Source organism: Psittacula echo (assembly GCF_963264785.1).
Source record: "Psittacula echo genome assembly, chromosome: 16".
NCBI lineage: Eukaryota > Metazoa > Chordata > Aves > Psittaciformes > Psittacidae > Psittacula > Psittacula echo.
This window is the reverse complement of record NC_137752.1, coordinates 5,114,151-5,140,726: the sequence shown is the minus strand read 5'-3', so window position 1 is coordinate 5,140,726 and position 26,576 is coordinate 5,114,151. Positions and strand designations below refer to the sequence as shown.

The 26,576-nt window shown below is 42.0% G+C and overlaps 1 protein-coding gene across 4 annotated transcripts in view; it reads left to right on the top strand.

The window, feature by feature from the left end:
* Positions 1-26,576, top strand: part of NUP214 (nucleoporin 214) — a 44,075-nt gene that overhangs the window by 303 nt on the left and 17,196 nt on the right. For 3 of the 4 annotated variants that reach the window (XR_013958104.1, XR_013958105.1, XM_080630392.1), the window contains exons 2-27: positions 1,162-1,357; positions 2,156-2,307; positions 2,579-2,783; positions 3,195-3,265; positions 3,591-3,654; positions 4,360-4,463; positions 5,076-5,182; positions 5,788-5,854; positions 6,409-6,532; positions 8,470-8,631; positions 9,717-10,173; positions 11,523-11,698; positions 12,358-12,449; positions 13,021-13,110; positions 13,461-13,610; positions 13,848-14,006; positions 16,461-16,564; positions 17,094-17,276; positions 17,759-17,844; positions 17,946-18,029; positions 18,357-18,602; positions 19,341-19,502; positions 20,420-20,528; positions 23,656-23,731; positions 24,425-24,533; positions 25,702-25,807. Coding sequence is in view for 1 of the 4 variants with exons in the window: in XM_080630392.1 (XP_080486518.1) it covers positions 1,162-1,357; positions 2,156-2,307; positions 2,579-2,783; positions 3,195-3,265; positions 3,591-3,654; positions 4,360-4,463; positions 5,076-5,182; positions 5,788-5,854; positions 6,409-6,532; positions 8,470-8,631; positions 9,717-10,173; positions 11,523-11,698; positions 12,358-12,449; positions 13,021-13,110; positions 13,461-13,610; positions 13,848-14,006; positions 16,461-16,564; positions 17,094-17,276; positions 17,759-17,844; positions 17,946-18,029; positions 18,357-18,602; positions 19,341-19,502; positions 20,420-20,528; positions 23,656-23,731; positions 24,425-24,533; positions 25,702-25,807 (3,641 nt within the window). In the remaining 3 variants the exon portion in view is untranslated. The remainder of the gene's footprint in view (positions 1-1,161; positions 1,358-2,155; positions 2,308-2,578; positions 2,784-3,194; positions 3,266-3,590; positions 3,655-4,359; positions 4,464-5,075; positions 5,183-5,787; positions 5,855-6,408; positions 6,533-8,469; positions 8,632-9,716; positions 10,174-11,522; positions 11,699-12,357; positions 12,450-13,020; positions 13,111-13,460; positions 13,611-13,847; positions 14,007-16,460; positions 16,565-17,093; positions 17,277-17,758; positions 17,845-17,945; positions 18,030-18,356; positions 18,603-19,340; positions 19,503-20,419; positions 20,529-23,655; positions 23,732-24,424; positions 24,534-25,701; positions 25,808-26,576) is intronic. The other variant, XR_013958103.1, reaches the window with a different exon arrangement.

Below are 26,576 nucleotides of genomic sequence, written 5' to 3'. Positions count from 1 at the left end.
TGGGGCGCTTTTCGGTAGGGTGTGGGGTGGAAGGGGGAAGAGCCGGCGTGGCCGTTGTTGCGGAGGGTGTTGGTGACGGCTGGGGAGCGGAGAGGCGGGATGTGAGGGTTGGAGGAGCCTTGTTTTGGGAGTGATGTGCTGAGTGCTGCTGTCAGCACGCCTTGTGCTGGGAATCTGCTTTTGGAAGCAGCGCATGTGGCTGTCTGCTATGGGACAGTGTAAACTGCGGTCTCGCAGGGTCGCGCCGGCCTCTCCCGTTGCTGTGTTTACCTGAATGGAGGAGCCGGGACATGGGGGTACGGATTCCTGAAGCCCACACGGGTCTTTGTGTAGCTGTTTTCTGCTCAGGCACCTGCATAAACAAGGGAGTTGGGCTGTTTGCTTTGTGGAAGTTTATGAGTTCCTGCAGCCTCCTCAGGCTGAAGGAATGTTCTTACTCAGTGCTGTAGCAGTAATCTGGAAATAAAGCTCAAATGCTTGGTTTGAGTTACTGGCGTTAGACCCAGTGCTCTGTTCAGCAGTTGGCACCTTGGGAAGAGAGGCTCATTCCTGAGGGGAACCTCAGGTTTTGCATGATAATAGTGCAACTGAGGTTTCTTAAGTCAGTTTGTGTTTTGGGAGGTTTTTATCTCTTCTCCCTTTTGCAAACTGGCAGTGTAAATTATGAGAGAAACAAGTGCAAAGAATAACAGTATACAAAGTAGTTACTGGGGTGGGTGGAAGGAATAACCCTGTCTGTTCAGGTGGGTTATAAATTACACTAGCAAACAAAGATGCATCTAAGCAGATGTGTGCTTTTGTTCAATCATGGTGTGTTTCTGCTTTGTTCCCTTCTCTTTCCTTTTTCTTCTGTACCCGTTGGCTAGTTTGGGTATGTTTTTGAGGAGGTAGGTGTATTCAGCTCCAGCAGGTTTTACGAACATACACAGTGGGTAGAAGAGAGATTCAGCGAATGGACAAATGTGGTGTGATTTATGTCTTTCTTAGATAGGGCAGAAAATGGGATGGGATGGCCAGTGACAGTGTGGGTATGGGCTCGGCCTTGGCAGGTTTGGCAGCTCTCATGGAGAGGATTTTCAGCTTGCTCTCTTAGAGAAACTGAAGTAAGCTATTCGTCTTCACCAGCATATGTACAACTACTTCCCAATTCTTTTGCCACAGGATTTTCAGTTCAGAGCACTGAAGAAGGTCCGCATCTTCGATGCTCCTGATGATCTTCCCAAAGAGCGCTCCAGCCTCCTTGCGGTGTCTAACAAATATGGGCTGGTCTTTGCTGGTGGAGGAACCAGCCTGCAGATCTTTCACACTAGAAATCTCCTCATGCAAAACCAGCTGGGAGAGGATCCCAATAAAATTGGTAAGGTGCACTTGGGTCTCATGGTCTTTCCAGAGACAGCTTTAAGTGGTTTTCTATGATATGGAGCTCTTGGCTTCTGATACAGCCCTTGTTGTGCTCTTTAGTGTACTTGAAATTACCACATTTTCTTGTGTGAGAAGGCAGGAACAATATTTGCTGTATCTCTAGCTGAGATGAAGTGCAGTTCTTGGGAACACGTCACTAGGATGCTCCATGCTAACTCCTGTCCCTGTGTCATTCAGGTTTGGTCATCTGTGCTCAGTGCTCTACAATGAGGTTGCGTTTTTCCCTCTCGCCACATGCTGCCTTTATGGCCAGTCTTTGACCCATGAACTTGTTCACACATCAGGGATGTCTGTGAGTGGAGGGGCAAAGTTCTTGCCCTGAGTTACCTGCCCTGGCTACGTGATTGTCCTCTAAGAGAGGAAGCAACACTGTTCCACCACCTAAGTTCTAAGTACACCAAAGTGCAAAATGATTTCCATTGTCCTTAGTAACTGTACCGAGGTATTCATGTGCATGCATAAGTAAACCCAAAAATCTGTCCACTTATTTTTCCTCCAACTTAGGAAGAAAAGTGGAATTTTCTCTTCTTTTTTGGCAACTCTTGAGACTCTGTTGGTGGAGATCAAGGGGTTTGCTTTCACTTAGTTTTTCTAGACATTAACTTTGATGACTGCTGTTAATAGGACTGGTTATTTTGCATGAACTTATTCTAATGGTATTATTTTTCAGGAAGACTTCTTGCTATTGAAATTTGTCCCCTTTATTTATCTTTCTTTCCTTTTGTGTTTTAAGTGGAGAATGTTCAGAGTACTTCAGTTGCTATGAAGTTTCCAGTGCAGCACCTGGCTTTAAGCTGTGATAATCTCACGCTGTCTGTCTGTATGATGTCCAGTGAAATCGGTTCCTTCATTGCCTTTTTTGATGTCCGCACATTCTTAAACCAGGTAAAGTGTGTGGAAAGTGGGTTCAGTTTTGGGGTTGGTTTTTGTTTTTCAGAATACAGCAAGAGGAGAGGCATAGCTTGGGTGGGGTTTGTCTGTCTGTCTCTGTGATATATCTTGTAAAGGAATTGCTCAATAAACTCAAAATCTGCTTCTTATTTTCGTATCAGTCATTAATTTATAGGAAGATCAAAATGGTTTTGAATTATGACTTTGGGAGAACTTGACTTTGTGCTCAGCTTTGACTGTCTCATGTATTTTTCTTTCCTAAAAGGGAAAACAGCAGAAACGTGCTTTTGCTTATCACAAACTGGCCAAGGACTCGGGAAGCACAGCAGTGGTCAATGACCTGAAGTGGAACCCAGCTAGTCCTGCCATGGTAGCCGTCTGCCTGTCTGATGGCAGCATCTCTGTCCTGCAGGTCACAGACTCTGTGAAAGTGTATGCCACGCTGCCTTTCACTGTAGCTGTTACATCTGGTGAGTGGCCGCCTCTGATAGCATACAGAGTGTCTGACACTGAAAAGGAGAAGCAGACTGGTAGATGTAAAAAGAATCAAGCTGTTTGTCTCAGGAGGGGGTTTCTTAATGAAAAATCCTTCACAAAAGGAAGGTTTTAAGCTCCCTGAGACTCAGAACATATGTTGCAATGTACCCACCTTTAGTTTGCGCTCTCTCAGGCTCAACTCGTTTCCAAGGAAACATGTTATAAGGGTCATTATCTGTTGAGTTTTGATCTGTGCAGTCTTGCTTTCTCTGTGACTGTTTAATTCAGATTAATGATTTTTTCTAGGGGAAAAAAATCGTGGTTTTAGTTTGTTGGTCCTGCTTTTGTGAGGCCTTGTAACTCTCCAGTTCCTTAGAGCTAATGAAATTCTCTTTTTTGTTTAGTGTGTTGGAGCCCAAAGGGAAAACAACTGGCCGTAGGGAGACAAAACGGCACCGTGGTGCAATATCTGCCTGTAAGTATGGTTGATAGTAAGGCCTTATGTCTGTTTAGTTTGTAACATGCTTTATTTTCCTTGTGTCACAAGCTACAGAATTTGATCAGATGGCACATGGTGTGAGCCATGTGAAGCTGCTCAAGTGCTTCAGTAATTAAAGTGTCTTAGACCAATGCTGGGTTTAGTTTAAGTTTTGCACCTTACACTAAGAAGTCATGAGTTCAGTGTGGCACAAAGTGATTGTTAAAGAGTGGGTGCTCAAAACCAGTTCTCTGGGCTTTGCAAAACTTGCAGTTGGCTTTGTTCGCTTATTCTTTGTATTTAAGCATAGTTTCATTTGCAGAATCTGCAGGAGAAGAAAGTGATCCCTTGTCCTCCTTTTTATGACTCGGACAATCCTGTTAAAGGTACATCTTTAACTTGTTTTCTCTTTTCAAATATTTCTACTCATTCAGCCTCGTGTTGGGTTTAGTTCTTGCAGCTGTATACTGCACTGGTTACGTAATTACAGTGTGAGTTTTAAATACTTGGAAAAAAAATAATTATATGTTTTAGCTCTGGGTTGTGTAGAAAAATTACCAGTTGGCCAGAGTCCTTGTCTATTTCTGGAATGCTTTAAATATGCGTATTAAAAGCTATTTTTTGCTCACTGGAGTGATAGACAATACTGTCACAAGCAACCTCCATTTAGCAGGAAGATTTCTGGATATAAATCCCACTCCCGTGTCTCCTGTGAGTTTCATCCCATCATGTCTCTTCAATAAAATGTCAAAGCAGTAAGTTGAGAAAAGCAGAAACACTCCGTATGGATATGCCAGAACATCAGCCATGTTTGAAAACACTGGCAGTGTCTGGCCTTTGATAAAAAACAAGCAAATCAAATACATTCTTTGTTTGAAATTTCTGGGATTAAATAGGGATGGTTTTTTTTTTTCCCCTTATAAGATTGATGTTCTCCAGACAGATCATTGAAATTCATTATCTTGGTAGTGATTCCTTGTTTGTTTGTTTTGTCATTTACTTTTCTATGCTGTGCAGAGTTAAAATCAAGGTACAAGGAAGTATCATTCTGAAGTATTTCTGGCTCAGGTATTTGCTTCCTTCTCTTCCAGTTTTGGATGTGCTGTGGATTGGTACATATGTCTTTACTATTGTGTATGCAGCAGCTGATGGAACACTGGAAACACCTCCAGAAGTGGTCATAGCCATATTGCCTGTAAGTGCCAGAAAGTCACTAAAACAGTAGTGTTTGTTGCTTGTTCTTATTTATTACAATGGCAAGTTGCTTTCATTAGTCACATTAGTATTGTGTAGATTTTGAGTTTGGTACTACTGTAAGTTATGATTTTGGGTTCGGGAGGAGTGAGTGGAGGTAGTAGTATCCACTTGAATACCAATCAGTAACTTGTTCTCTGCTGAGATCATGTTATGACAGGAAGAATTCTGTTATCTGAAGTAAACAGTTGGGAAGAAAACCAAAGTAAGAGACACACACACACACACACACAGAGACAATATATGTGAGGACTCTACATCACTTAAGGTTAAGGAGATTTTTAGGCCTGATGATATGCTTTTCCTTGGTAAAAGGTTATTCGTTGCTGGAGAGTTGGGGGTTGTGAGATTTAAATTCCCTGGTAGCCTCTTTATTGTTCCTTTTGGAAGGAGGGTTTTGGTTTGTTTGCTTTGTTCTTTTTTAAGTGGTCTCATGATGCCTGTTCTCTCTTGAAGTATGTAGCAATTATTGGTGTACCCTGATGCAGTTGTATTTATGGGAGATTACTTGATTTCTGTGATGGAAGGTAAATTATCAATGTTTGCTTTACAGAAAAAGGAGGAGAAGCGACCAGAGAAGTTTGTGAATTTCATGGAGCCTTGCTATGGGAGCTGCACAGAGAGACAGCATCATTACTTTCTCAACTATGTTGAGGAATGGTAAGTGGCACGAATCATGGCAAAGTCTTCCTCTTGTTTCTCAGCTTCTCTGTATGTTATGTTCCTCCTTTTTTGTAAAGGACATAATACCTGAGTGTGAGAGAAATCAACTGAAACTATTATCTTGTAAATTATCTTGTAAATGCTTTGCTAAAGTACAGTTAATTTCTCCTACATGCTTTATCTCCGTGCCAATATACTCATTTGTCTGGTGTTATCTTGTTATGTGTTGGTTGAAGCACAACCTTTTGTCTTGCTTAACTGTGTGTGAAGAAGCTGTCCCTAACTTTTCAACTACGTAACTTGAGCCATCATTACTTATGATGATAAAGTGTCAAATCATTGGAAGGCAAAGGGATTCAGCCCCTGGTGACTAGCTTTAAACAAAAAAACCCCAAAGCCCCATCAAAACAAAATAAATGTTCTATAGTGATGTAACCAATCATGTTTCCCTTAGGAGGAAGTTAAAAACATCCAAAGATGTTTTCATCTTAGGAAGAAAAGTCAGTTTTATAGTCTTATAACCCTATTGGTAGTTTTTAATTTGCATAGATTATAATATGGAGCTGGGGGGCATATTGGTTTTGACCTGTTTGTGCTTACAGGGATCTGGTTCTGGCAGCTTCAGCAGCTTCCACAGAAGTCAGCATTCTTGCCAGGCAAGGGGATCAGGTAATATTTTTTATTCCTGTTGCATTTGTGCCAATGCACCTCCTCTTTCTTGAAAATCTATGCAAGTATAACCTATATAAGCCCTGAAGTACAATGAAATGGTATATTTTTTAGGAACAAAACAAAAAAAACCTTTCTTTTTGCACTCAAGATAAACATAATTCTCAGTTGAACAGATCAGAGTGGCACAAAAGAGAAAGGGCAAACACAAGCAGTATGTTGTGAACCAAGTACCAGAAGTCTTTTTTTCATGATTCACTTGGCATTCTTAAAATTTGGTCAAGCTCACTATCATGAGGTGATTCGTGTGAGTTCATCAATTCAAGTTCAACACTAAAACTGTCTGACCTTAACTCTGGTGTGCAATGAGGTGTGAGAAGTCACACAGGAATCTGTGAAGGGCCCTGATACTTCTGGCATTTGTTAATCTGACAAATGTAAGTAGTTGCTCTGTAGCTTTTTTGCGGTCTTGTTTTTCAGCTATATTGGGCTGAAGCTCTGCAGAAGGCTGATCACAGGAAAGCAGCAGGCAAAATAATCTTTATTTTTTGCAGAACTGGGAATCATGGGTTTTGGAGGACTCCAGCAGAGCAGAACTTCCTGTGACAGATAAGAGCGATGACACTCTGCCTGTTGGTGTTGCTGTAGACTACACCAGTAACATGCCTATTGTGATCAGTAAGTCTTGTTAGTCTTTCCTGTGGAATAATCCAACAATAGCAATATATGAGATATTTTTGAGGGGCAGCCTGGAGATCTGGGTTGTGGGATATTGTTCTGAAAGGGAGACCAACGTATGTCCTGCCTTTTTATATCAAACCCACAGCATGTGGGCTTAATTCTGTCTAAGGATTCAAATGGTAAAGTGTTAAATACAGTTCTTCAAAGCTTTCAGCAGCCTGGGATGCTACACTAACAGATATGGCAAACAAAGCACCTGAGTCATGTCTGTGTTTCACGGAGCTGGGGTAATAGGGGTTTAAAGCATACATACTCTTAACACCAGTGATTTCAGACTGCCTGTGAGGTTTCCTTTGTTCTTGTAACTCATGTCATTTTGCAGAACCATTTTGTATGAAGTACATTTGCACTGATCTAAAGGAAAAGTGGGTTAGTTTCAAAGCCAGAAAAACCTAAGATCATTGAGGTGGATCCATAAGTTTTCACTCAACGTTAAAGCACAGAACCTATACTGACTGAACCCTGCTGTGCTCTACATCTAGTCAGTTGCATCGTTGCTGTAACCTCTGCTGCCTGAAGGCTCTTCAAAGCACCTTTGTCAGAGGCTGAAGCTGGAGATACATCTGAGCCATTGTGTTGTACCTTAGTGAATTCTGAAAACTCTCCCTTGAAACCTAGAGACAGGTTGAAATAGAGATGCCTTCAGGCAGAGTGGAAGGTACTGCAGTCAGGAGTTCCTAAAGAGCACAGGAGGGTGCCAGTTAACTGAGAACTTTACCTGAATGAAAACCTACAGTAGGGAATTGAGGTCAACCTTTGTGCTTGAATGCCAAGTTGAATTTGAAGCATTTTCTTTGTTAATCTATACAGTTATTGGATTAAGGAACCTGTCAGGACAGATATTTTAAAGCGCAGGTTGTGCTGCCCTAGGAGTTTTTAGAAAGGTTTTTGGAGAAGCATTTTGCTAACACATTGTGTTCTCAGAGTGAAGTCAGCTCAGTTTTTGTCTACATATTAATTGGCTTTGCACTTCACTGCGAGTTTGGATTGCAAAGAAACCTCATTTGTCCTTGGGCTTGTTCCCATTTGGAAACTGGCCTTCCCTAGCATGCTTTTCCTGAAGAACCAATAGGTAGAGAAACATGGCCATCCACTGCACTGCCTACCGAAGCACTGTGATTGTAGCAGATTTTTCCTGCATGCTGGATTTGTTGGGGTCTTTTGTTTAATTTAGCACAGTTAAACCATTACAGGTTTTTTTATTTCTATATTGCAGTATCTGTAACATAGTCTATATAATATTACAGATATTTATTTATTTATATAAATATGGAAGTGATTTGGAGCCTTTAACTATGCTGAGACTGTTTGAACTGAAGCAGATTCTTAGCCTCAAAACTGCAGCTGCACGAAACACAAATATTTTATATCAGAGGTTCAGATCATCAGGATGATTGCTTGACGTTGGCTTTCTTTAAAGTTAAAAAGCTGTGAGTCTCTCTGTACTTTATGTATATGAATGTTAATGATGTGACTGGACCCAATGGAATGTGAGGATTGCAGAAAGGCAGAGAGGACTGAAGGAGGGAGCAGCGTATAGGTGAAGAAGAAGGTGCTTCAAAATATGAAAAAGCTTGGTATGGGAATTCATGGGTGAAAGTTTGGCTTTGTCATTCAGGAGATGGCATTTGATTGTCAAAATAACCCTTCATCTATGAATTTATGAATCATGAAGTCAGGAATAGGAAGGAGTAAAGAAGGGAAGAAGAGAATTGGGCATTCACAGAGAAGCAAGGGAACAAAGACACAGGTGAAAGCAAGAAGGGACGTATGTAAGAAATAAGGTGCTAAGCAAATCACCTGAAGGTGCCAGTGCCAGTAGGAACAGAGCAGGAAAGTGGGGCTGCAGGACTTACATGTGTGATCTCTGGCAGGTGACGAGAAGACCCTTCCTCCAGCTCCAGTTCTGATCCTCCTCTCTACGGATGGTGTGCTCTGCCCCTTCTACATGATCAATCAAAACCCAGGGGTTAGATCGCTGATTGTGACCCCAGAGCCGTTGATGTTAGTAGGGGAGAGAGTTCCAAAGTCAGCAGGTAAGTGCTTTGGTGGGTTAGGAAAACACTTGTCTTTGTAGATCTTTGTCATCTTCATCTGTAACTTTGGTAGAAAGACATGTCTGTGGTCGCAGAAAATATATTTCATTCTTTATAATGGTAATGGGGATCAGTTCTTGAGTGTTTTGTGCTCCCAGGGCTGTTCTGTGAATCAGTGTGAAATTACCTAGTCCTGTTCATTATTCAGGATGTCGAGTACTTTGCAGACTGTGCACGTAGACTCTGTACTGCAATCAGTCTTTAGAGAACAGGGCCAAAGCAATTCTAAGAGGCGCTTTGCCCAGCTTTGGGGTGTATGGCTGGATGTGCAGCAGTGACTGCAGGCTCTGCCTGGGGACAAGGATCAAGCACTGAGCATGATCTTCATGTTACGGAGGGGTAATGGTTGTTCTCTACATGTTTTGCTATAGGAAGTCATGGTATGAACTAAAGTTTTGGCTGCAGCAAAAGCTTATTTAAACAGCAGGTTTCTGCAGCACTGAAAATTCTGTTAGAAGGTGAAGAGTAGTGGTTTTATCTGAGTTATATATGTGCTGCTATATGTGCTGTGAAGCAGGCAGTTTCCTGTGCTGGGTTAGGCAGATAAGCTGATTGTTTTGCTTGTCTGCATGCATGCAGTAGTAATTGCAAACTGACCATTTTCTTGCCCAAGCCCAAATTTGCTTCTTCTTCCTCAGACAGAATGCTTTTGTTTGGCAGCCTGCCTCTCTGCAGCACTGGCTGACTTGTGTGCTAACTGCCTGTTTTATATGAGGTGGCAGGATCGTCATCAAAATCAATGGAGAAAGGTGAAGCCTTTTCACAGGAAATTCCAGAAAACATTAATCTGGGCAGACAGTAGTATTGATTTTGAGTTGGACTTTGTGCAGTTTCTGTATCACTTATTCGGTTTGGGGACTGGAAGCCTGGCTCTGCCATTTCTCTTCCTCACTGTACTGTCTGTGCAGCCAGCAAGGTGTAGTGCTAAGCTGTCCCCATCAGATAGCATTTGGCCTTACCATGCCTTCTGCCATTAGTCAGTGTAGCCAGATGAGTCTCTTCCTTTCCCATTTGTCTTTCTGCAGGAAGTACTGCCACAACTCCAACCACTCCTCCAACTTCTTCAAAGCCTGACACAGCACCAGGGGTTGCTCCTGCTGCGCCTGCCTCAAGTCAGCCTCCTGCAGCAGGTGGAGCAGCTGCTTTTTCCTTCATGCCTTCAACTGTGAAGATGCCTGGCTCTACAGGCAGTGATCCTCCACCTTACCCCTTTGCCACTGAAGCCTCCAAGCAAGCCCTCACTCCTGGTGTGACTGGAGCAGCAACGTTCTCTTTCTCCTCCGCTTCTCCTAAGTCATCTGTGACCCCTGCTCCTTCTGTAGCCACCACTACAACCACTGCCACCTCTTTTTCATTTGGATCCATGAACTTCAAACCAGCTGCAGAGAGCTCACCAGGGCCACCTCTCTCCACACCACCTGTTGCACAGAAGACCTCTTTTGCCCCTTCAGCTTCTTCAGTCAAAGTGAACCTCAATGAGAAGTAAATAGATGCAGTAGTTAATGCAGTGGTTGCATATTTGTTAGATTGCTCCAGGCATGGAGTGTGTGGTAGTTCTGAAGATGGTTTCTGGCTTTTTGCCTCACAGCTGTTTCCCATGCTTCCAAGAAAGCACTGAGGAAGCCTCTCTTTATCCAAGTCATAGGGCTGTGAAAACCCTCAGTGCTCACAGTGATAGAGGTTATGTTCATGGGCAAAATAATAGTCAAGGGATAATGCCAAAAATTAGACTGATCGTTTGCCAAATTGCCAGAGACCTATTTTTTCAGGCATCAAACAGTAATTCCATGCCTTAGTTTGATGCAAATTATGGTTAAAGACTCCTGGAGAACACTGGGCTTTGAAATCCTTTATGTCTGGGACTGATTTAGTGTGGTGGTGATAGCACATGCTTCTTTGAGTGTTTGTTGAAGGTTCCTTACCCCTAACCTAAAGAGCAACTCTCAGAGCTGAGAGGAAGCTGTACCTGTAGCTGGCTGATTTCTGCTCCCATGGTCAGTAGAGAAAGTGCCAGACCTGGTTTTGTTCTTCAGTGGATGCTTGGTCACTGACTTCAAAGCTTGTTCATGCTAAGTGAAAGAAAACTAATCTTGATTACAGACTATGCAGAATGAATTTGGGTGATGAGTGTTCTCAGATCATATACCCACTCTTCCCTCCAGCTCCTGAGACTTGCTATCTGTTTTTGGAAAGAATGGTTTAAGACACAGCTTTGCTAATTGGACCTGCTTTCTAGGGAGGGAAATTTCCATGTAAATGCATCGTAAGAAATTCCTGATGCTTCAAAGGATCATTTTTTTAATTAGAAAAATCTTAACTACACCAGGATCTGATGGTGGCACTTAATGGCTTTTTGAATTTTATATTTTGTGTATAAAGCAAATGATACGCTTGTGAATTGGCTGAATATTTAAATTGACTGCCTTGAGGAGCTGAGTTTGCAGATGAATAGAAATTCATATTTTGCTGAGTTTCTTTGAGCCTTGCTGCATGGATGACACTAAAGGCAGCTCAGATTTGCTATAATTGGTGCTTTGGTGCAAAACTATGAGGTGCATTTTGAAGCAGGATGGTACTTTCTGTGGCATTTAACTTTTGCTCACTGGGTGGGTCTATGGTAGCAGCCTTTGTGGTACCACATACTCAAGAAATGATCCTGAATATTCCTTCCTAATATTACCAGAAGCTACACTTGTAATGCTGTATCTGGAGCTTGAGTTTTTGCTGATCCCAGAGGATGCCAATTCATTAGAACCTAGTGCTTCATTTTGGATGGAGGGAAACAGCCAGGACCAGTTCAGAGCTGAAAGATGTTCTGCTTTTTGTTGCAGGTTCACTGCTGTAGACACCTCTTCTCCCACTAGCAGCAGTGGTCAGTGCACTTCCCCAATGTTTTCATTCTCAACCACTTCAAAAAGTACTTCTGGAGCTCCTCTGAGCCAGTCCACCCCCCTCACAGCTTCTCCCACCACGCCGCTGAAGGCTTCGACACCTGTGCCTGCTGCAGGTAGGATTCTGATGCGTGTTGTTGAGAGTAATGCACTGTAAGCAATGTTCTGGAAGTTTTAGGACATAATGAGCTTTGTTTGGCTTCTTTCTTGTTTTTCCTGCTGCCTCTACTGATGCAGTGAACCTCCTGCTTTGCACACTGTGACGATGGGGTGGACTTAGTGCTGAAACTGAGAAGTTTTTCCATTTGCACACTTTGCTCCCTAGAGAGCCAGATGTGAAATGAATATATTCAGCTGCTGAAGTTCATTCACAAGTTCTGGCACTTTCAGTGATCTGTAATCCGACTCTGATTATGAGTGTTTCTGAGCAGTCACACTAATCAGTGCCTTATCTTGCATCTTGATCAGAAATGAGTTTAAATTAGATCACACTCATTTGTTAGCAGAGTAATATTCAATCTCCAGTGATCCTGTGACCATATTGAGGGTCCTTCAGGAGTGTTAGAGCCACATGCTGGAGAGTGACAGTTGTTACTGTTAGCAGGGAAGTTGGATGTGAGTAAAACAGCACCCAAGGAAGGTGTGCTCTAGTACTGGGGCCATACTACTGTTGCTTTTGGATTTGACAGTGGCTATTACAGTTTTGTGTGATTGCAGCCTTTTTTTCTCAAGCTTTGTATAAGTTCATAATTTACTGTTCCTCTTTAAATTCCAGTGTCACGTCCTGCTCAAAATATGCTTTCCACTTCTTCAGTACAGAAGACAGCCAAAATCACCCCTTCTGCAGCAAAGCCAAGCTCTACTCAGGTAATGAGAACTTGAGTGGACTCTTTAGAGGCTGAATGTTTTACATGTCCTGTGAATCACTTAGAATTCATTGAACTGGATGACTGTCCTTGGGTCAAAGAATTAGCTAGCTTTAGACATTAAAATAGTAGCAAATCTGTGGGACTGAATCCATGTTTTATGCATGTCTTTGGGAGCTGTGTTTTGGTGTATGTTGTCATGATCACAGTTATAGAAACTAATTCTTCCTGTTGGTATGGAACTGAGATTTCCTAGCTTTCCTATCTAATAAGCAATCTAGAGATGCCCTGACTGGCTATTAAGAGAGACACCAAGTTTGCAGGATATTAAAAGCAAAGCAGTAATACAGAGCAGCCCACAAAGACTTCGTTTGCTTCCATAAAGCTTTAGCCATGTATCCCCAGGTAGTCTATGGTCCTACTTCAAATGTGGACATACCAGTCTTAGTCTGTGAAACTAGTCTGAATGGAGTTTCTAACAGCAGGCCTCTTGATATTCTGAGCTCCCTGTTTCTAAGGATGCATCCCTAATATTGTGGGTTTTGTTTGTGTGGGTTTTTTTTCTTTTTTAGGGCAAATCAGCAGTCCCCAGCACAGCTCTAGATAAACAGGCCCACCAGTGGAAGGATTCAGACCCTGTCATAGCAGGAATCAGAGAGGAGGTGAGATTTCCAACCAGTTCTCTTCATTTTGGAAGCTGTAAGACCCCAGACGCTTCAGTTCTCCTATGAGCTGATGGTATCTGTCAGTAGTTTAGGAATCAGAATGGTAATTTTTCCCAAGATAATCAGGCTGGTTTGTAATTGCTGTTTGTGTGTCCTGTTCAATCATCTTTAATTTCAGCCACTGTGCTGGAAAAATGGAGTCTTTTCCCTGTTAATGTTCAAGAAGAGTTTCTTGCTTTGGCTGCAAAGCGACCAGTGTTTACTCTGTGATGTCCAAGGGCTGTGACATTTTTTTCTAGTCCCTGCTATGTTTCAGTGGTTGCACTTGCTTCCTCTTGCCTTTGTAGATTGCACATTTTCAAAAGGAAATGGAGGAACTGAAGGCCCGGACTTCCAAAGTCTGTTTCCAAGTTGGTACTCCAGAGGAAATGAAGATGTTGCGAACTGAGTCGGATGATCTTCACACTTTCCTCTTGGAAATTAAAGAGACGACAGAGGTGAGCAGAGTATCTTCAAACTGTTTAGCTCCTCAGCAGTGACTGTTCCTTTCCTGATGTTCCTATTTAACCTGCTAGAGCTGACGTGATGTAGATGGAACATCTGACTGTGCTGCTTTAATGTGGGGGTAACATCTGCATTTGTGCTTTCAGGCAGACTCTTGCAGAAGCCCCTGTGCTAGAGATGGCAATTAAAAATAGTTACTTTGAACCTTGTTCCATCTGTTCTATTTGCAGTCACTTCATGGAGATATTAGTATGCTGAAGACAACCTTGCTGGAGGGATTTGCAGGGGTAGAGGAGGCTAGAGAGCAGAACAAACGGAATCATAGCTCGGGGTATCTACACTTGCTCTATAAGAAACCTTTGGATCCCAAGAGTGAAGCACAGCTTCAGGTATGAAGTGTGTCAGCCAACTTCTAATCTAGAGCTTGAAATTAAATAAGACGAAACTGAGGCTTGTGTAAGTGCCAAGCAATTTTGGTCTGCTGTAGATATTTGCTGTTTCAACATAGCCTAGTAAAAGTGTGATGAGCTTTGTTTTCCGTGAGTTTGCAAGATATGCTGAAAATCCTCTCCTGAAGTTCCTCTGTGTTGTTGCTGTTTGCAGTGATGACTCAAAACTGCTGAAAGGCAGTAGTTCACCTGAGATCCAAGTCTATTCTAAGCTTAGAATGTGACTCTTGACATCCTGTTCCTTCTCAGCCTGTATTGTTTGCTCAGGGATTTCACTTAAAAGAGTGTTTTTTTTTCCCCAACACTTTGTAGAAGAGTTCTTAGAATTATTTTTATCTTCAGCAAGTGCCTTATGGAACAATTTGGTGATTTATTGTGACTTACAGAATTGTGTGGTTAATTTCATGGATGGCAGAACATAAAGCTAAATGATATTCTGAAAGCTGGGGCACAAAGGCAAATAACCAGCAATACATAAAGAGGCTTTCAAAGGCATGAAAGAAACTAGGGGTGAAGCACTCTTGCAGCTCATGATGAAAGGGCTATTTAACCCTAAGCAGAATAGAGTTGAATGTGCCCTACAGATGATACTTGGTTTTGAGGGGAACTTACCAGTATATAAAAGATCTTTGACTAGCAGGCTGAAAACATAATTGAATTTCATCTTTATTACAGTAGGTATCAAGAGCTTGCACACAGTTACTAGAAATCAGCCAATATGAATTAATTTCTTTTAGGCCTGATCTCTAATCTTCACCTGGATTCTTTAGAGTGATTCTCAGTCTTAACTGTATGCCTGCTTTGATGTCCAGTGTGTCTCTGTGACATTTCAAGCTTATGCTCATGACTTCAGTGAGGTGACAATCTTGAAATTAGTGTTTTCCTGATCTCGAGAGAGGATCATGAGGAAAGAATAACAGTGAGAGAGAAGGGGAAGTGGATTGGAATGTATGGAGAGAGCTGTCCGGTCAACTTTCGAAAGGTGTATGAAAAAGACGCCTCTAGTCTAACTCTTAAACTTTGTTCAGTCTACATCCCCATGCTCCTGGGTGATAAAAGCTCACTTAGTTAACTTCATGTATTGGTTTTCAGTGATCCTGAGGCTTTTCTGATGTCCAGCCATATTGATTTGCTGTTCTGAGAGTGGCTGCTATATAACACTCCTAGTTGCTGGCGAGAGGAGACCTGTGCTTGGTACTGTGTAACAGCCCCCAGTAGGACTGGATTTGGTTACAGCTTGAGTATGTCACATTAGAATTTCATGCTGTATCTTGAGAACAGTTGCAGTGGAATTTTTCCCAAGCTGTGTTACTTGGCTGCTTCATCATTGTGTTTCAGCGAGCATTCTGTTGGGATGAGCTGAAACTAGCTGTAGTTTCCATTTCCACTGGACGAGATCAGAGTTCAAGACATGTTCATGCCATGACAGGCTGGAGGGGTGACAATAATAAGACTGAACACTAGTTTTGTTTAGGGAGCAGGGCTTGTAGCCAGAGGTCTCTGGCTGAGTTGTGCAACTCTGTGGTTGTGGATAAGTCACTTTACTTTTTCTGTGCCCTTTTTTCTTTCCTACCTATAAAAATCAAGTTAATTCCTTGTCTTAATGTGGGAGTTGTGAGCATTTGTGAGTATTTTCATGAATCATGGTCTGTGAATGTTGGTATCCTAGAGCCATGTGAATAGCCTGCAATGCTTTGATCACCTATAATTGTTGGAAGTTTCAACACTGTAAAATGAGAGCAAATGAATCATGTTCTGCGAATGAGATCTGAAATAAGGTTTGTTTTGTATAATGCCTGATGTTTGTAAAACCCTTTCTGCAAGCACCTGGCAACATTTTGAAAACATTATGGAAAGTATTATTTCCAGCTCAGCTGAGAGCTGGAATAAAATGTCCTGTGAGTACTCCAGTCATTGATAAGTGGATGCTGGGGATGGACTATTCATCAGGAACTGTAGTGACAGGACAAGGGATAACGGGTTAAAACTGAAACAGGGGAAGTTTAGATTGGATATAAGGAAGAAATTCTTTACTGTGAGGGCAGTGAGACACTGGAATGGGTTGCTCAGGGAGGCTGTGAATGCTCCATCCTTGGCTGTGTTCAAGGCCAGGTTGGATGAGGCCTTGGGTGGCATGGTTTAGTGTGAGGTGTCCCTGCCCATGGCAGGGGGGTTTGAACTAGATGATCTTAACGTCCTTTCCAACTCTAACTATTCTATGATTCTATGATTTTCACCATGTTGGGTTCTATTGTGCTGATGAAACTTTCCAGGCAGAAATACCGGAAAGTGCTGCATGGCTTGGGCTGGATGAGCTTAAAGAGTCTTCAACTTCTTCATCTGAAACTGAGATTTCTGAAGTGAATGAAAAGCTGGCTTTGTTTTGCATGGTAGGAAATTCGACGTTTGCACCAGTACGTGAAGTTTGCTGTTCAGGATGTGAATGACGTTCTGGATTTGGAGTGGGACCGGCACCTGGAACAGAAGAAAAAGCAGAAGTGAGTAACTGAAACTGGAATACAGAACAAGGACCATGTCAGTGAATGTGGCGTTAGTCTCTAATCAAACAGACAAAAAGCCTTTTCCATTTATCAGTATGATCTTTTACAAGGCGTCTAGGGATAAAGCTTGACTAACACACCTAATGGGAGCTATAGGTTCAGGCTGTTTGACTTCATGCATGTTACAAGCTCTCTGCATCTTTGTGTACGGTGTAAATAGTGCTTATAGAAAAAAAATGTAAGCTTTGTAGAAACCAAATACATTCATTGGTGGTAGCTATTGAAACCTTTCTGATAAGTAAAACATCTGGAATGAAATGAGCTAAACAAGTAAACTTGCAGCATATCCAAAGGAGAAGTATATATTTGAGATAAACTGAACTGCTTTGGTGTTCAAACCAAGCCACATTTGATCTCATGGAGTTTAAGTAGCTAGTACCTCTAAACTACTTTGTGTATGCATGCCTGCTTGTGGCCAGATACATAGAGTGGTCCTTATCCCTGTCTCTTGATCTGGTGTCTTAAGGCGTCTCATAGTTCCTGAGAGGGAGACCTTGTTTAACACCCTGGCTAATAACCGGGAAATAATTAACCAGCAGAGGAAGAGACTAAATCAGCTCATGAACAGCCTGCAGCAGCTCCGACTTTATAATCAGACATCTCAGTGGAGTGTTCCCAGTGATACATCTTCTCTTAGCAGTGCTCAAAGGTATGTGAAACGTGAGTTCCTGGGTAATGTTGACACTCCTTCTCTCTTGCCTCCAGCAATATGCAAGGGTGCATCTTCTAAAGAATGCTGTTTTGTGGATGTGGTATCGGAAACAGGATGTCCTAAAAGTTATACTAAACTATGCCCGTGTAATAGGGAAGCTTATGGGTTATATTGTGTGGGACACTATTTGATGGTCATCAGACATTTCCCCTACAAGTTACAATTTTTATAGTAAACAGGATAATAGAGCCTCCTACGTCAGGGTACTGCTGGGTGTCTGAATTCAAGGGAGAAAGTGAATGGCTCTTAGAGTTCCAAAATAAAGATGCATTTATTTAAATAGCAAAGTATCTAGAGAAGCCAGTTGTTCTTGTAGATAAACCAATGGTTTCAGTGGCTCCTTTTGCCCCTGTTTTGTTACTGACTGGGTTAGTTTCTTTCTGCTGATCATGGTTTTTCACTGCTCTGTCTTGTCCCAGTTTTGACAGTGACCTTGAAAGCCTGCGCAATGCCTTGTTGAAAACTACCTTGGAATCACATGCCAAACCTTTGCCTAAAGTACCTGGTAATTTATTCTTTTTTCCTGCATTCACACCATAAATGTGAATCACTTTGGTTTTGGCTTGCAGTTTGATTATAGGCTAATAACTGTGTTTGCTTTTCCAGCTAAGTTATCCACTGTGAAACAGGCACAGCTGAGGAATTTCTTAGCCAAGAGGAAAACTCCACCAATTAGGTCTACAGCTCCAGGTAAACCTTTACTTGCCATTGAAGTCTGAAATGCTTTCCAGGAGGGTGACCTACCAGCTGTGGGAATCAGTCCTGAAATTACTGTTTGGGTTCTAGCTCCTCAATCCCTGCTTCTCATTTCCTGTTCCCCTCTCTGCTCTCAGTAAGTTTCCTTCAGTTACTGTCTTATCAAAGACATCTTTTCCTCGCAGTTAAGAATGCTGTCAATGCAGGATTAAAACAAGCCAGTAGAAGAGCATCCTGAAAAAGATGTCTCTGGTTTGGCTGTTAGGCTGGATGGTTCCCTCAACTTTTAACACACACGTGATTTTGTTTCTGATATTGCAGCGAGTTTATCCCGATCTGCCTTCTTATCCACAAGATATTATGAAGATTTGGATGAAGTCAGTTCAACGTCCTCAGTTTCCCAGTCACTGGAGAATGATGATTCACAGGCAGTGGACCAGGAAGAAGAGGCTGTTCCAGTCCAAGTCGCTCGTCATGCTCCTGTGGTCCGTACTCCCTCTATCCAGCCTGGTTTGATGGCGCAGTCTCCATCCTTTGGAAAACAGCAGCTCCCCCTGGGTACTTTGCGTGAGTTGTTTTTGCAGTGTCTCTCCCCTGTCCTCCATGTGTTCGTGTCTCAGTATCTTTAACCACTGTGTCCATTGCCAGTGCTTCAGGTCCTGGAGAAATGGGGCTGCAGCATGCAGGTTTACATTGCCAGGTTTTTAGAAGTAGTTAGCAGACAGGCATTGTAACCTCATGAACTTGACCTGAAAGCACTAAAATGTCTTGACTCATTGGCTGTGTTTTTCTGATACCCTGTTTCTTTCAGCTAGTACTGACCATAGGTAGCATTGTCTTCCTTTAGTAACTTGCCTTAGGCATATGCCATTGTTTCTGTAAATAATGCCTGAAGACCAGGAAACTGATGTACTACTGCATTAGGTTGGTGTGGCCAAGGTTAGGAGTTCTGAGCCAGCGAGTCACAGTAAGAATTGTATTTGTATACTGTCAGTTTTCCTTGTGTGAGAGATCTTTCTACATTTTAAATCTCTGTATCCAGAGAGAAAAATATGGTGTCAGCAGAAGTGTCTGTAACAGCAAACTGAAAGTCATTGAAATAATAACTATTGAGACTTCCTTGCTTGATTCATTGGGATATACAGAAACTGCCAGGGACAGATTGTGTTGATTGTTTAAAAGCCCTGCAGTCTTGTCAGAAGGAAGCTGTGTGCTTAGAGGAACTGTAGTTCAGCAAAGGCTTTCAAGTCTCTCTGATTTGTGGAGTTATAATGAGCTATAATATTTTTGTTTACTTGTTTTTAGTGTCTACATCTTCAAACCGAATCATACCACAAGGGGCAGATAGTACGATGCTTGCAACAAAGACTGTGAAACACGGAGCCCCTGCTCCCACTGTCACTGTTCCAGCACCACAAGCAGCTGCTGCTGCAGCTCTACGGAGGCAGATGGCTAACCAGTCCCCAGGTAAAAGGATGGCTAATTGCCCAAGTGATCTCTGAGCAGTTGAATGTGGCTTTCACAAGAATTTATTACTCTCAGAGGAGATCATCAAACAAAACGTGACACAGATCTGTATTTGTTGCACTTCTGAGTTATCCAGTGTTTCTTTGTCTTCCTTCTTCCTTTAAGCTACAAGTACAAAATACCTGAGAAACTCTCACCTCGGGTTTCTTCATACCCCTACTCATCTGTGAAGTGGCAGAAATGTCGATAACTCTCGGGAGATCCTGGCGTAGCAATTGATCTGTGTGCCAGAAACTGCTGGAGAGCAGAGAAAGAATGTCACTGGCCTCTATTAATAACTGCTCATTATTAGCTAGGCAATTAAAGATCTGAATTCTAAACCAGTTTTAATATGGAAAAGCTGAAGGTGAACTATTGAATTAAGCCTTGAATCTGCTTGTAAGGTTTTGAGTTGACAGGAGAAAGGTTTCCCAATTTAAGCTTTTCTTGTTTGGTTCTAGACAACACTGCAGCATCAGTGCAGAAAAGAAACAAAATTCAGTTACTGGTAGTTTATTTTCCTTGCCCAAGGAGAGCTTAAGTGTTGAAAATGGACTAGTGATACGAATTCTGGTGGAGGCCAGGTATGACTACACAGGTCTTGGCTGTAAACCTGAGATGTTGCAATGTACGTAAGGAAGAATTTGTAAGAATAAATAGGTTTGGTCAACTAACAATGAAAAATGTATCAACTAGATAGAAAGCTCTCTGCTGCTTTGGAGTCCAGTAAGAAGGCTGACATACCAAACATTTTGGGCCAGATATACCACATACCTTCTAGAAACCTGGATGGGTTTCTTCTGGAGTTACTCATAGGCACCCTATTGAATGAAATGCTCAATATGGAGAAAGTCTTTATCCATTTTTTTTCCTTAAAGCTGTAAGCACCTCCTTGACTGAATCAACCCTGAAAAACGTACCTCAAGTGGTGAATGTGCGAGAACTCAAGACTAGTGCGTTGACTCCGGCTGTCTCTGCAGTAATAGGGTGAGTGGGTGCTTCCCTTCTTTCTGGTAGCTTTGGATAGCACTTGCAATAGAGCATGTCTGCCGATGGGGAGCAGTAGTAGTATTTTACGTAGTCTGACAATGTAAGACCTAACGTAGATGCATTTAGAGAAGAGTATTGAGTTTGTTGAATGAAAGGAAGAAATACTTTATTTCCAGGTCATTTAAGGATTTGCTAATGGCTTGTCCTGAACAAATGAAAAGACCGGTATTAACCTCCTTCTCCATTAGTCTGTGAAATGTGTTTTAGTGCTGCCTCTCCTTTTGGGATACAGTGATTTTACTGCTAATATGTACTTTGGATCTGGTGCCTCTCCAGTCACTACCTCTGTTCTGCCCCTCTGTGTGGGAAGTGCACTGCTCTGTCGCTGAGTGTGGTCTGTGGCCTTAAGCTGTCCAGATGTTGTTCCTTACACTTCATCATCCATTACAGAGAAGAACTTCTCTGGAGTTATGCCTCTTCTGTCTGTCCTCAGATTCACCCCCTGAGGGAGGGAGAACTGTGCTGTGGCTTTTCTGGATACATCTCACAAATTCTTTGACATCAGAGTTTTGACTGAAGGGTTGGGTGTCAGTAGGGGCTGATCTTTGGAAAAATATGGAGCTGCGAGACTGTCTTCCTCACAAGTAAATTATGAATGTTGCCTTTAGCATTTAACCTTGAATTCGTAAGGCTTCGTGTTAGCTGTAACACTTGGCTTTCCTGCTTCTGTCTCCTACAGACAACAGCCAGCTCAGCTCATTCCAGAGATTTCTGTCTTATCACCAGGCTTTGTCACCAGCTGCAGAACTTGTCCTTTTCCGTGTCCTCCTCATGACCTTGAAACTCTTTGCTTAAAGTTCCTACAGTTGCTTAAAACCAAGATAATGATTGTCCATTTGGGGGCTGGGGAGGCAAGGGCATTACTGAAAAGTCAGAGCAAAGTTGGGCTTGCTGTGTAAAGCAGGAGAAATTCACCACATACATTTGACATGTCCACATGGAGTTGTAAATGCTTTATCCATATAACTGTGGGCTATATGTGCAGCTCCTGGAACAATTGCTCTTGTGCATCACTTACCATTTCTTACATGTGTGTATACTCTCCATTGTCAAGGAAAAAAGGTGAATTTTCTTTGATGCAGCTTTTCAAAAAAGGGAGCAGAGTCTTGCAGTGCTGGTACTCAGCTGCTGACCTTGACATTCACTTCATGGCTTCTTCTGCATTTCGGTTGGGAAACAGTTTGGGAGCTTCCTGCTATTTTATTTTCTCCTGAAAGTGATAAACTGAGAGAGGGAAGGGCAACACTACATCTTTTGAAATGAAAATTTGCAGACAGCTCTGCTTGGGAGGTTTTGCTAAAAGCAATGTTGTGACCAAGAAGAGTTCTCCGCTCTTAGTTTCATCAGAACTATGATAAGGAAAGTGAAGAGTACTGGCTGTACATAGACAAGGACAAAAGCGAGCAAAAGTCTCTGAGTTAAACTGTAGTTAAAGACCTGTCTTTCAAGTCCTTTTAGACTGACAGTATTGATTGATCTCTCTAATTCATAGAGCACCAGCTAGCTGATATCTTGAAGGCTTTTTACAGTCTTATCTTACAGCTGACCTCATAAAAATGTACCCTCTAAAAAGTCTACCCGGATGAGCTGTGCCTGCCAGTCAGGCTCAGCTCTAAAATAAAGAGCATTCACCCAGCAAAGTTAATTCATCAGTTTTTGCTGCTTCAGCCATCCTGGCTCTCTTCTGCTGCTGCAGCACACTCTTTGGGTTGTTAAGCAGTAGCAGGTTTTCAGTTGTTATCAGTTGTTCAGTGGCCTGTGGTGAGGTGTGTTGGTGGTCCCAGTCCAGTTATTTTATATATAGTTTCCAGGGTAAAAAAACCTCTTTCCACAACTGAAGTCAAACCCAGCCTTGTCAGAGAAGCTGTGGGTTAGGTGATCTTTATACTAATAAAAAGGTCTCACCTAACATGACTTTCACAGACCTTCTGTAGGTTTATTCCTTGTTCAGGGTGCCTGTGAACTTGAAATTTACAGCTGTGCCTTCCCAACATGGACTCTCTCCAGTGCTAATCTTGGAGTTTTTCTGGTTTTCTTTACTTTTGCCCTGGGTAGAGGGCAAATCTAGGCCATGCAACAGAGAGAGTACTCATTGCTGGGAGGAAGGACGGCACAAAACCCTATCCAAGACCAGATGGCTATGGAAATTTATTGTTCCATGTGTGCATCCCCTTCCTTTGGAATATAGGAAATTTCTGTGAGTTAGCCCATAGCTGATCAGATAGTAAATGCAGTTTGAGAGTGCTCATGAATTAGGAGATGCACAGCTTCTGATGCCCAGATTCACTTACTGTCTGGGATTTGAACTTAAGCTTCTGAAAGCTTCTGGTATTGGCCATTTAAGCTGCTGAGCCTGGTAAGCCACAAACCTGAGGAGTTGGAAAAAAACTGGATGGCTCATCCCAAGTTATGGTGATTTTGTGTGTTAATGGCCCACAGCATGTAAGTAGGATGCTTCACCCCAGAAGTAGCTGCCATTCTGTAGCAATTATCTGTGGGCTTTGATATACTATTTATTTCATGGTTAAAATTCCCAAACCGATAATGTAGAATACAGGTTAATTTTATCACAGTTCTTGCCATGACTTATTAACGTTTATACTACACTTCAAAGACACGAAGCGCTTCCCCCCCACACCCCCAGCGTTGCCTCCTTGCTCAGCATTCAGAGAGTTGCATGTACTTGTCTGGGCTCCACACTACAGAGGAAGCTTCTTAAATGTGTTATCCACTAGGCATAAAATTGTAATCCCCTTACCTGCTGATTTTTCATCAACTCCCTGTAAAATAGAAAGGCCTGACTCTCTTCAGAGACAAGAGTGTGTGAAGAAGGCTTGATCGTTTAAGTCTAGGGCTTTAAACACATTTGCAGACTTCCTTTGTTAAATGTGGCTGATTCATTTAAGAGGTTTATTCCCTAATCAGATTTGTTAGTTTGGAGTTGTGTGCGGAATCCTTAATAGCGGTGGTTGTTCAAGTGTTCTGGAAGCTGTGCTTTGGAAAGGTGAGGAAGTCCTCTTTTAAGCTAGTCATTCATTTAATGTCTCAATTTTTACTTTTGAAGGTCATCTGTACCTCACTCTGCAGCCCAGGCAGTCCACCAAGTTTTGGCAACTGTTGCTACAAATCAAGCTAAACAGGTATCTTTATAGAACCCTTTCTCTGTGGAATAGTGTACCTGGGCATGCTCAGAACAGTTTGGGGGTGTAATTGTTGGTGAAGAGGTCATCTAACTTCACAGCTTGCCCTGCCTTTCTGGCCAACCACTTATTTATCCATGACCTCGACAGTGTGATACCAGGCACATCTTTGTTATGTCTTGTCTCTTCTTTCTTTTGAAGACTTGCAGCTTTCTAGTGGCCATAGCCTTGCAGCAGTAAGGGTATCAACTAACAACAAACAGTATTGGGTATATACACCAAAATTTAACCAAGAAAACTTCAAACCAGAAAGTGCTATGCATTCAAGGGAGCGAGTAGTTTGTCTATGCTCTTTACTGAAAACATTTGTTATTGGTCTGCAAGCTGCTAGGTTTTACATCCGCACATCCATAAGAAATGCAGCAGTCTTCATCCCCTGCAGTCATTGAGCTGTTGCCCTTGGAGGCTTACTGGCCTCTGCAAGAGACTTGTTGAAAAAGTTGAGTATTGACCCTGTAGGTAAGTGTTGGGGCATAATGGGCCTCAGATTGAAAGGCACTTCTAAGTGCTGTAGCTGCCTTCCTCTACTTAGTTCTTAAGTCATTGCATGACTCTGGTGCTACCAAACCAAGGTCAGAAGGACCTTTGTTAATGGACAGACTGCACTGACCTGAAGTGTTACTGTGTTTTTAGACACCTCTATCAAGCTCACTTAAGGGACAGACTCCGCCTTCCTCTGTGTGTGCACCCTGTCCTATGGCATCTACAGCTGGTCCAGCATCTTCCAGCAACAAAATCTCAGGTAAGTTGTCTTTAGTGGAGATGGAAATAAGGCCTGGGTGTCTCTTGCTACCTGTCAGGCTGCCCAATCCAGGGAATGAAGACACTGAGGAAAAAAGATTTGCCTCCACTGGGAGGCTGCTATGCTAATTTTGAGGGTGAGAATTTGGAAAACCAAGGTACAGAAGAGCAGGAGATTTGTTTTGCATCCTGCCCTATGTTTTGTGTCTGTTCCTTCATCTAGAATTCAATGATAAAATTCCTTGTTCAGAGGGAACTGAGAATGTATAACCCTTATCAAGAAATGTTGAAAGTGCATTTACCAAAGTCTGCTGTGATTTGAAAGCAAAAAGCAGCCATCTTTCCCATTTTGGTTTTTAAACATGAAAATCATGCTGTTTTTAAACATGCTGTTTTGATTTCTAAGCACGCAGCACCTTAGGAGTACCTGAACTAGCTTGAAATGAACAAACTCAGGTACTGGGTCTGTTGAGTGCTGAACTTCAAAGCCAGTTCAGGTACTGTGATTATTTGCACACGGTTTAGAGGCTTCTAAGGAAAGGAGTTTACATCATTCAGTGCAAATGGGGGAAGATGAAACACTTAGGGAAAGAAGGAATTGATTTTTAATGTGTATTAGATAATAATGCTTGCACTGGACATGGTTTTTTAAGCTTCTTGCATAAATGTCTGAAATCCATCTCTGATCTTCTGCCTTTAATCCATGGATGTAGGTTGCCTCTTAGCCAGGGGTAAGAAGCAGTAAAAATAGCTAGAAATCATATTTGACTTGGCAAACACTTGTTAAAGTTTGGTTTATTGAAAACATGAGCTCCTGAATTTGACAGCAGTTCCTTTGTATTTGAACCGTGTTTCAATGCGTTGACGAGAGATTTTAACAAGGATTTCTTGATTTTATTTTTTTATTGTCAAGATGATGACACCTATCTTTGCTCTCATCGGGTATATATTTTGCCTTAAATCTTTGACATGATGAATGTGTTCTCTGATCTACCAACAGTAGCAAGAATGTTGCTGTGTATAAATATCAGACCTGGTATAAGTGGCAAAAAAGCTTTGTTTCCGGTTGATGAAATTGCTGACTGTGTGTGCAAACTATTCCTTCTTTTTCTGATAGTTAGATGACAAGATGCTTTCTCTTTTATAACATTTGTTTTTGTATCTTATAGGACAAGGGACAGTAAAGACAGTTACAGCTGTGACTTCTTCTACCCTGACATCTGTACAAGCAACAACTGCACAGCTTAACAAAGCCTTCTCCTTTTCTTCTGTGGGGTCTGTATAGCATTAATGATTCTGTGTAGCTGATATGAAACATGAGTATTGGCTGTTACACTGAGTGTTAACCTACAAGCTGCATAATACTGGAGAAGGCACCTGCAAACGTTAAGACTGGGTGGGGGGGTTGCACCAGAGTTCTTGGAAAAGACCTTCTTGTTTCTGAAATCCTGAGTGAGGTCTGAAGGTCTGTGAGAGTTTGACACAATATCATGTTTCTTTGAGATTTTTCAGTCTGTAACTTACGAAGAGTACGTAATGACTGGTTTGCTTTTCAGGTTTGTCTAGAGTGGACTATTGACCCCATCATACACTCTGTGTACTGGTGTTTCTCATCATTAGGTGATGATTTGAGATTAAATTTCCAGTTAGGACTTGAAATTTGTACTGATGGTCCAACTTGCTGAATTATTTATTTCAGTATAACAAGTGCCGTGTTTTGGCTTGAAAAGTAGTCTGCTCATGAGGGTGACTAGGGAGTCCCCAAGCCATCTGGTGATTTCTGTTACGTAACAGTAACACAGAGCAAGGTGCATGTAATGAACATGCAGTTATTCTGAAATCTCTCTTATAGAGTGGTTTTTTTCAGTGATGACAAAAATATTTCTTTGATCATATCTCATGTCTGGGGGAGAAGGACGACTCCTAAGAAATGATTGTTTGAAATTCTGCATGTTTACCTATCTATTGCTCAAGTGAATTTTTCTTTACGAAGTGGCTAATATTAAGTGTTTCAAAACACTCATACTTTCAAATAGCTGATTTC